The 10,403-nt window shown below is 40.8% G+C and overlaps 1 protein-coding gene across 2 annotated transcripts; it reads right to left on the bottom strand.

Moving 5' to 3' along the window:
* Positions 1-649: 649 nt before the first annotated feature.
* On the bottom strand, positions 650-9,803 carry LOC137774195 (HLA class II histocompatibility antigen, DQ alpha 2 chain). 2 transcript variants are annotated; one of them, XM_068559347.1, is made up of 6 exons: positions 9,667-9,797; positions 6,124-6,273; positions 5,252-5,500; positions 4,516-4,797; positions 4,084-4,258; positions 650-3,916 (listed from the first exon to the last, which is right to left on the bottom strand). In XM_068559347.1, exons 1-5 carry the CDS (start codon positions 9,746-9,748, stop codon positions 4,104-4,106), a joined length of 918 nt encoding a protein of 305 aa, XP_068415448.1. In that variant the 5' UTR covers positions 9,749-9,797; the 3' UTR covers positions 650-3,916; positions 4,084-4,103. The 2 variants fall into 2 exon arrangements, with proteins under 2 accessions (XP_068415448.1, XP_068415447.1); XM_068559346.1 differs by lacking the exon at positions 6,124-6,273 and having other exon boundaries at positions 9,667-9,803.
* Positions 9,804-10,403: the final 600 nt, after the last annotated feature.

Below are 10,403 nucleotides of genomic sequence, written 5' to 3' on the forward strand. Positions count from 1 at the left end.
ATGATTGCTCTTATTTTTTAGAGTTAAATTTATAAAGTTTTTATTAATTAATTTTTTCCTTATTTCTGACTTTTTAATATAAGGAACATGTTTTTAAATAGTGTAAGCTTATTAGTTTACAGTTAATTTTATTATACATTCATTAGTCATTCAGAGCAAAATAAATTCCAATTAGTTAATTTTAGTTTTCTATTGTATATTAATTATTTCCAGCCCCTTAAACTATTTGTTATATAACACTTATTTTATTTATTTTTTATTTTTAAATTTTTATTTATTTTTTAAAATGGAAGTATAGTTGATTTACAATGCTATATCAGTTTCAGGTGTACAACATAGTGATTTGATATTTTTATAGATTATACTTCATTTAAAGTATTCAGTAGCTCCACTCTAGGCTATATATCTGAAGGAAAAAAAAAACTAATTCAAAAAATATGCACCCAATGTTCATAGCAACATTATTTATAATAGCCAAGATATGGGAGCAACCTAAGTGTTCATCAACAGATGAATGGCTAAAGACGGTATGGTACTCAACCATAAAAATTATGAAATTTTGCCACTTACAGCAAAATGGATAGACCTGGACGGTATTATGCTTAGTGAAATAAATCAGATAAAGACAAATACTGTAGGTTTTCACTTATATGTTGAATTTTAAAAATAAACAACTGAATACAACAAAACTGAAACAGACTCATAGATACAGAGAACAAACTAGTGGTTACCAGTGGGGAGAGAGGTGTGGGGAGAGGCAAGATAAGGGAAGGGAATTAAGAGTCACAAACTACCAAGTATAAAATAAATAAGATACAAGGATGTAATGTACAGCACAGAGAATGTGACCAATATTTTACAACAACTTTAAATGGGGTATACTCTAGAATTAATTTTAGTCCTGCTATTTAAAATTATGTGAAGACTTTATGAATGAATGCTTTAACAAAATGCGACTAACATTGAATTTGCTTTCCTGAATACTTGACGAGGAAGGAGCCTGAGTAGGTCAGCATTTGTATATTTCTGAGCCACTGGTCATAATGCCATTCAGTATAACCCTATATTGCAAACACACAGACACACAGACACACACAGACACAGACACACACACACACACACACACACCCTCCAAATTGCTGAATTCTTACTTTATGAATCATTGAAATTTACTTAAAATTTCCTATTCAAAGGACAAAAAAATCCTACTGCCAAAAGGTCTTCTCAGCACATTTGTGCATAGTGAGGGACCTATATTTTTTTTACACTGAAATTTTTATTTTATACATTTGGGATCATAATTGCTGACATTTTCTTTAATTTTAAAAAAATGCACTTTGTTTTAGAGCAGTTTTAGATTCACAGCAAAATTAAGCAGAAGGCATAGAGATTTCCTACATATCCTTGCCTGCACCAAACATCCTCTGCTACCATCAACATCCCCTACATTTGTTACAGCTGATGAATTTACATTGACACATGTGTATCACCCAAAGTTCATAGCTTACATTAGGGCTCACTCCTGGTGTATATTCTATGGTCTTGGACAAAAGTATAATGACATGTATCTACCGTTATAGTATCAGAGTAGTGTCAATACCCTAAAAATCATCTGTGCTCGGTTACCTACGTTTTTATGATCACCTCTGGTTCAGGTTCCCTGTATTGACTAATTCCTACTCTGCATTTTAAATTATCCTCTTACTTCTACCTCACAGCTAGCTTTTTCTCCTTGAATCTTCCCTACCTCTTCCCCAAAGTAAACGTGCATAAATATCCATTTGCATATAACATACCTTGACTAAAATTTATGAGCCGTAGGGGGGACATATTTTTTATTAGAGAGTAAAAATATCCAAAGTCAAATATTACAACTTCTTTCCTTAAGAGTTCTCTTAGCAACCCTTTCATCACTGGCAACTGTACCCTATTTATTCTCTCAGCCTAACCCAATCTCAGCTTTTCTCGTTCAGGAAAACAAAATCCTCCAATTAACATATGAAAAGAATTTATCCATAGCTCCATGTTTGAATCTCCTAAATCATTAAAAGTCTCAGGAAAACAAAAGTGCTTTCTTATGATATGATCTACTCTTTTTAATAAATTGTGAATGTAACTAGCAATGTTTTCTTATGTATTTGTATAGTATGCATAAGGCACTTCCTATATAACAAGCTTATTCAAATGCTGTCAATAGCTCTGCAAGGAAAGTATCATCACCCCACATAATGGATGAGAAAAATACAGCTCAGAAATGTTAAATATTTTCCCCAGTGTTATAAATTTTAACTACTAGCTATGAAGTGCTGAGTTCTGGATTTGGATTTAGGTTTCTTTCCACCAAACCAAGCTGTATCATGTTGTGTTAATATTGTGTCTTTTTTCTCAATTACATTTTAAGCTCACTGATGCAGATGGCATGGACAGGGACAGTCTCAAAAATTTCATAGTTGTTCCATAATACCACCCGAGATGCAATGTATGGACTTAGTAACTGAAGAATGGAAAGACTGAGACAATGTGCCTGAAACATTTTCAAAGGGCAAAATGACTCCAAGTCAAGTCACATGTACTCTCAAGAGTGAGGTTTTGGACACACTCAGGAAAGCCAGAGAATCCATCTGTTGATCCATTTCCTCCACAAAGATTTCCACTGGAGACAGTGAATCTGGAGGAGAATATAACACTCATAGCTGCTGCTACATTATCTCAATGATGTTGTCCTTCCTGGGATTTCTCTCTCATTTCCTTAGCTAGGAGGGTGAAGGGCAGGGGCTGGGGGTACCGAAATGTTCTGCTGTGCCTCAGGGCAAACAAGGATGCACAGGGATTCAGTAAAATGACTTAGACTTATCTGCCTAGAAACATTCTGCAGCTATATTCACTCTACTGTCCCTGACATGCCATGTCAGGAAAGTCTGCGTGATTATCTAGCAGGAATTCATGTAGGAGGTGAGGCAAACTACACCTGTGCTCTAGGGACCCTAAATATGCCTGTGGTTTCTACCCCATCCCTTTTCCCATTGTTACTAACCCTAAGTAAGGACAAAGTTTTTGGTCCTTCTCAGATACCTGCATTATGTTGTATTCTGATCCTCTCCTAACTGACTTTCATTTCTTTCTCTGCCTAGGGAATCCTTAGCTCCTTAAGGGTGGGGAGGAGAGAGGAATGCTTTTACTATCCTCATTCATTCTTCACAAATTTAAAGTTTTGGGAACAAATTTTGACTTTTGGTACCAAAAATTTGGCTTTTGGTACTTTTAAGATTCAAAATTCCTTTCTCCTATTTCTCTGTCATAACTTTTAAAAGCTATATTAAGATGAGTACAGACTTATTTCTTGGTTTTTGTATTTCTGCTATAACAAATCTACACCACGGGAGAAGAGTATATATTATCTTCAGTGATGCCTGAATTAGGGGGGTGGGTGACAGTGCCAAGAGTGGGAACAGAAGGAAGAGAGAAATAATAATCTCAGCTAAGATATCAACATATTATTAGTCTACACAGGTTGCTCCTGTGTTACTGGGCATGAAACATGATCTGAGAAACGAAATTAAGGGGCCTAAAGCATAAGGGAACAAGGCCCTAGTCAGCCCTGAGATGAAAGACAGGAAAAGTTTCAATAAAAGGAGGATTTATTGCTTCCATGATGATACTGGATCAGGGTCACTAGGCATTAGGTAACTGGGTGGAATACGCCAGTGATCCCATGGTATGTAACTATTGAGAACAGAAAAAAATCATCAGGGAGTCAGGGGGAGGATTCCGAGGTATATGTGAGCTTTAAGGGATAAGCATCTTAAGTCCCAGAGAAGAGGTGAGAGGAGGAGTGTAAGAGGAGAGAAGCTATATGAAGAAAGTTCTAGGTCATCTAGCATGTCCACTCTTCTGCTCTGGTAGACGGGCAGTGCACCTACAACAGGATAGACATGAGATTGATGAGTCCTAGGGGGCTTCTGTGCAATCATCATGCCCTTTCCCAGTTCTCCTCAACTTTTCAACCACATTTGAGTCCACAAACCTCTTCCCACTTTCTTTCCTCCTGTACTGTCTCCAATGCTGACAAATCTGAATCCTTACCTTCCCTTCTAGGGTGCAACTCACAAGGGCCCTTGGTGTCTGGAGGGACCACCTGAGCGCAGGCCTTGGATGATGAAGACAGTGCCCAGCACGATGCCTACGAGGCCCACAGTCAAGCCCAGGGCGCAGACCACAGTCTCCGTCAGCTCTGACATAGGGGTTGGAATCTCAGCCTCTGCAAAAGTGAAGTTGTAAAGCTCAGAATACAGAGTGTTGGTTCACGTGCATGTGTTTGGGATGGGACAGGAGGTGTGGTGTTCATTCTACAAAGACTCAGGGCACCAGGCTTAGGGAAGAGAGGGAAGTATATCTTTAGAAACACTTGAAGTGTGGAAAACAAGCTCTGGACCGTGTGATTTAGGGGCTAAGAGGCAGGACATTCTGTACTTGATAGAGAAAAGAAAGTATCAAAGGGGTGGAACTCGTATGTACCCCAGTGTTTCAGCAGTGGCTCATCCAGGCCCCAGTGCTCCACTTTGCAGTCATAAACATCTTCATCAGAAGGGAGGAAGGTGAGATAACTGATCTTGAGGAAGGAAAGATCATTCTTCAGGAGGAAGCTGATCTCAGAAACACCCTCTCTGACTGAGTGTCCGTTCCTCAACCATGTGATGTTGATCACAGGAGGATAGATGTTGTCCACAAGACAGATGAGGGTGTTGGGTTGATGCAGCGACACAGGGAACTTAGAAAACACAGTCACCTCAGGAACCTCTGTGGTGAGAAAACAGCACTGATGTGAAATGAGGATAGCTCTGCCCTGAGGTTCTGCACTGCATCCTGGGGGAGCCCTCCCACCATTTCCCAGTCTGACAGTGGAAGAGCTCTTGTTTCCCTTTTGCTTGGGAGATGCTACTCACTGCCTCTGCTTTATCCCCATATTCTCCGTGGGCATGCTTGTTAAGGAGGGAGGTCTGTGGGACTCCTCCTTGAGGGATTCAAGGAATATGTTATGGGAGTAGGGATCCTTATATTACATGGAAATATGTGATCTTTGAGAAGAGGGAGGATGAGGGTTCAGTAATTACTATGAGAAGATCTGGGGACTCCTTGTAAAGGAGAGAGTTTTATAGAGTGGTGAAGGGTATCTCTCCTTAGGGAACAAGAGAGTGAGGTCTGGTATGAAAGAATAGATTCAGTAAAGAGAGGCAGAATGGTGGACACCTACCATTGGTAACAGGGGTGAAGTTGGAGCGTTTCATCAGGATATCCAAGTTATATTTCCCCACAGCTATGTTTCTCAGGGCACCCTGTGGGTCAAAACTTGAGAATTTGCTAAACACAGGCAGCCGCCAGACAGTCTCCTTCTTCTCCAGGTCCACATAAAATAGCTCATCTCCATCAAATTCTTGGGTGTACTGGCCAGAGGGACCATAGGACTGGTAGAGAGTTGTGCCATAGGTGCCAACGTGGTCAGCTGATAAGTGAGGGTGAGGAGAAGGAAGGTGGAGAACAGAGGGAGAGGAAAGAACCATGTTAAACAAAGTAACGGAAGAAACTTAACTCTCAAACATTGTAGCCTTCACCTCTTTTTGTTTGTTTGTTTGTTTTGCAATGCTTTTATTTGACAGCTTTGTCAAATACAGCCTTTCAAGAAGTATTTTGAGGGAGCAGCAGAGAGGAGGAGGAGGGGCAGGGAAAAAAGCTCACTTGTCTGCTCCACTAGCACACGTTCAGCAGGACCAGCGTTTTGGTTTTTTCACATTCATTTAAATGACATATTTGAAACTGAAAGTGTTGTCACAGGATAGGCGTTTGCCATTGCATCTCCCACACAACCCTTGACGGTGGGGCCTTTTGGGGTCCACGTGGCGAACTTTTACTGGGCAGGAGCCTCTAGTCTCTTTACAATTTTGACAGGTGATATCCTCCACTCTGTAAGGGTTATAAGACTTCTGACATGTTCTGCAAAACTGCTTGTAGTAAACCTTGTTAGTGCCCTGTACACACCACACGTAGGCACTTTCCCATCAGATGTTGCCGTCCTTGCAGTGATAGTAGCCATATTTCTGCACAGTCTCTAAGCAAAATTCCCAGCACCTGTTTCCTTCGCCCTCAGTGTTGGTAGCTGTCCTGTTAGAATCCAGGCTGTCTTTCCACTATAACATATGCTCAGAAGGGCGGAACTTTCACAGGCCTTGTTTACTGCTATTTCCTGCATGTCCAGCTCAGTGCCTGGCACACTGTAGGCTTGTGATAAATATCATAATGGAAAGAAAGAAGAAAGATGGGAATGAATGAATGATCATGGTGTTAGTTTACTTCCCTTTGCTTCATAAGTTTTCTTTCTCATTTAATTCTTTCATCAGGTAATGACACGTTCATTATGGTCCCTCTCCCCTCAGGACTGGCTCAGAGCAGAACGTTTTCTATACAGGATTCATTTTTTATTTTTTCTAAACCAAGGAAAAGCACACGGAATCTTATTATTTTAAAAGAGTTTCCTCTAACTGTTACAGGGTGTAAGAACGAGTACGACAAGGACAGTGAGAGTATTACAAAATATATAAAGAATAAACAATGGTTTTAAGTTGTCTGTTTTGTTAACAGTAGTGATCCTTAAAGGAGAGTGCCTGATTGCTTCTGAAGTAAGAAATGGAAGTTTTATTCTGGATTTCTGTTATTTCCCACCTCTATTTTTTTTCTTTAAGGAGGTTACTAAACTTCTTTTTCTGACTCAACACATATTTGTTGAGGACTCAAGATACTCTTCTGCCGTTTTCTTCAAATGGACAATATACTTTTCTGAGGATGCCAAAGCAGAATGGCAACCAGTTCAGTTTGACTCTACTCAAGTAAGCCTAACTGGATAATTTTGTCCAGACACATACAAGCCTCTTATCATTTTCTCTTTCCTTCCTTCCTCAATTACTGAGTATCAACAGGGTTTCAGACATTGTGGGAGGCAAAGAGTAAAACATCAATCAGGCATGGTCTCTGCCGACAAGGAGAATATTGATTAATGGGAGAGTCAGGTGAGTAAAGGAGCAAGTACAGTGTACTGTGCCGAGTTCTGGGATGGATGTATCCAATATCCTCATCTGACCTTATCTATTAATAAAGCCAAATGACATTATCCTTTCATGTTCCTTGGTCTTTGCAGGGGTCTGTTTTTTTTTTTTCCCCCCCTGAAATGAAATTATCTGTTAGGATTTCCTGGACACCTCCAGTTCATTCTTTTTTTAAAATTTATTTATTTCATTAATTTATTTAGTTTTGGCCCTGTTGGGCCTTTGTTGCTGCGCGCGGGCTTTCTCTAGTTGCATCCAGTGGGGGCTACTCTTCGTTGAGGTGAGCAGGCTTCTCATTGTGGTGGCTTCTCTTGTTGTGGAGCACGTGCTCTAGGTCCCTGGGCTTCAGTAATTGTGGCTCGTGGGCTCTAAAGTGCAGGCTCAGTAGTTGTGGCACACGGGCTTAGTTGCTCTGCGGCATGTGGGATCTTTCCGGACCAGGGATCGAACCCTTGTCCCCTGCACCGGCAGGTGGATTCTTAACCACTGTGCCACCAGGGAAGCCCCAGTTCATTCTTGAAGTTTCTGCTTAGTTACCAACTTTTTAGCTAAGTTCTCTCATTACACATGTTTTTGCTCACATTATAACCTCCAACCTCTCCATCCCAGTGTCCTGCTTTCAAGTCAGTCTATTCCTCAACGTTACCCAGCATGACCCCTTGGTTGATCACTTAAAAGGCCTTCCAACATAGCCTCCTTATCCCTGTAGTGAATATTCTTGACTCCTTTTCAATCATGAATATATGCAATTATTCTCTTCATCGGCTACTTGTCCTGAGTTGCCAGCACTGAAGAACGTCGCACTGCTGTGCCAACTGGAACCAATTCACTTTTACAGCTTCAGCCTCAGCTGCGTCCACTGCCCTGCTCAGCAATACTCCTGTTTTTCTGCACCATTTTGTTAGCATTACTAATCTTAGTACACTCTATGGGGCAGATAGCATGTTTTTTCATTTTTGCATCCCCCAAACTTAGCTTGCTGCGTGTTTAAAAATGTATACAAAATGTCAATTACTATTCTTGAGGATCACAGAGACTTTGGGGAAGACTGACAAACACAGAGGTAGCAGAATTATATGACAATCAGAATCAGCAGTGCCCAGGCCTGCAGTATGATTGTGAGCCCTAAGCACTGTTGCTTAGGCAAGCTTTCCTCCATAAAAATATTAAAAGTCATATTTTATGGCCATACTGGTATAAAGACAAATATAATCTAGGCTAAATTAAAAATTAAAACATAAAAGTTCATTTTTTCTTCTAATTAAAATAATAAAATATTTTCATGGAGCTCTATAAGCACTGCAGGCCCTTGGCCTGTGTCCCCTGTGCCTAATGGGGAAGTCGAGCCTGACCAGGACACTCTAGCGTAACGGTGAAGAAACAAAATTTAGAAGTGCTCTGGAGAAGTACGTGAAACTTCCACTACCACACACAATTAGAATGGGAGCAGCCATGGTTAGCAAAGTTGCTGAAGATTAGAGTACCCTCCATTTCACTTCCCTTTTGAACTGTCTGGCCTTTCTACTTTGGTTTTTACAAACTCACTCAATGTCTATAAAATAACAAAGATGTGGGCCAGGGATGGATCCTGGAAGGAAAGGAAGACGAAGGAATGTATGAAAAGAGGGTGGAAGGAGGGGGACAGCAAAGGCAGAGGGGCCTAAGGGACCAAATAAATAATCTGTGCTTGCCCATTCTTCTTGAAGGACTTCCTTATATGGGGCGAAGAACTGGTAATTCGGGCTAACAATTTGAAAACAATATAACTTGATTCATCAAGTTTCTTATCATAAAGTTCTCAATTTTAAAATAAAAATAAGGAAATTTCTTACTTTGTTAAAGAAAATAAAGCAAAGTTACACTTGTAACGGTAAAACTAAAAAAATAAGAATAATCTTTGACATTTGTGTGTCTTAATCACTTAGAAAGCATTTCTACACACCTATTTTACTTGGTTATTTGTGAGGTGACACGTATGAGGTAACTGAGGTTAAGTGAGGACCCTGCGGTAAAACGCCTCGTGTAAAGGCATTCTGCTGTGCTCGCTTACCCTCTCCCAACCTGTGCCAGATGACAGCATGAAAATGTATGTAGATCTGAGACTGAAAAGGTCACCCTTCTTTGTATCTACACAGTATACAGAATTCATGGAACTATTTACCCCAAGATACACTTTAGGAGAAATATACAAAAAGCTTCAAAATTTGCTCAGAGAAATTTGGGAGCAATAGTTCATAAAATTTTAGTAACAAAATATCCACTTATGGAAACATTTCTAATCTTTGAGGCAATAATGAATGAATGCCCTAGAGCCCTCCAGGACATATTCACTGGATCCAATATCAGAAACAGAATAATGTCCTTGGTGAACTCTGCAACAGCACAAGTAGCAAAGAGAGTGGGTCTGGACTCTTGGTTTCCTGTAGGAGGAATGACTGTAAGTTTTAGATTTGCTTAATATTGAGAACGCTTTGAGGAGTCGCTATTATCTCTAGGCCAAACTCTATCTTTTTTTCCCTCCAATTCCCTGTTCCCCAACTCTAGTCCCCACATCCCTCAAGCGTGCACTCACCCCCAATGTCTTCACCTCCACAGGGGCTCATCATGGTGGTCAGGGTGAGGGCCCCCAGAATCAGAGCTCTGTTCAGGACCATCCTCTTTTAAGGTGGTCTCAGCAGTTGCCGTTCTGAGTTGCAGAGCAATGACGAGGGCTGAGCTGAGAAGGAACTCTGTAGACACCCAAACCACACTCTGCCAGGTCAGGATTTGGCCAATCAGAAAAATCCCCTATGATGACACCTCAGTTGCCAGATGAAGACTTTGTACTAAGAGGCCTCGAAGGGACTGGGAAATCTCCCGGTTCTGATGCGGCCTCCACTCGGAGTGGACCTGAGGGAATTTTCTATGAAAGGAGGGAGGGTATTAAATCAGAGTCTTCTCACACATGTGTATGCCTGCTGGTGACAAGAGGGCTGGGAATTTCTGAGCAGCCTCGTGGACGGATGAGGTCCTCACTAATTTGGTGTCCGACAGGATATTCTGGGCTATAACTTCCAGGATCTCTCCCCTGAGATCGTCCCCCTCCCTGGCAGGCCCCACCTCCTCCCACTTCTCTTGCCCCCTTATGTGGGTTAACTGTCTTTCTCTTTGTTTCCATAGTGCATATGGAATTCTCTAAATATTGAGTTGATCCAAGTGATTTCTGCTGGTAGTAGCCAAGGAATACCTTTGCCTTTTCTACTTATAGAAATCCAGTTGAGTAAATTATTCTTTTCGTACTCTCAAAAGCTTTTATTACCCAGGGCAATA

Source organism: Eschrichtius robustus, chromosome 12, assembly GCF_028021215.1.
Source record: "Eschrichtius robustus isolate mEscRob2 chromosome 12, mEscRob2.pri, whole genome shotgun sequence".
NCBI classification, from domain to species: Eukaryota; Metazoa; Chordata; class Mammalia; order Artiodactyla; family Eschrichtiidae; genus Eschrichtius; species Eschrichtius robustus.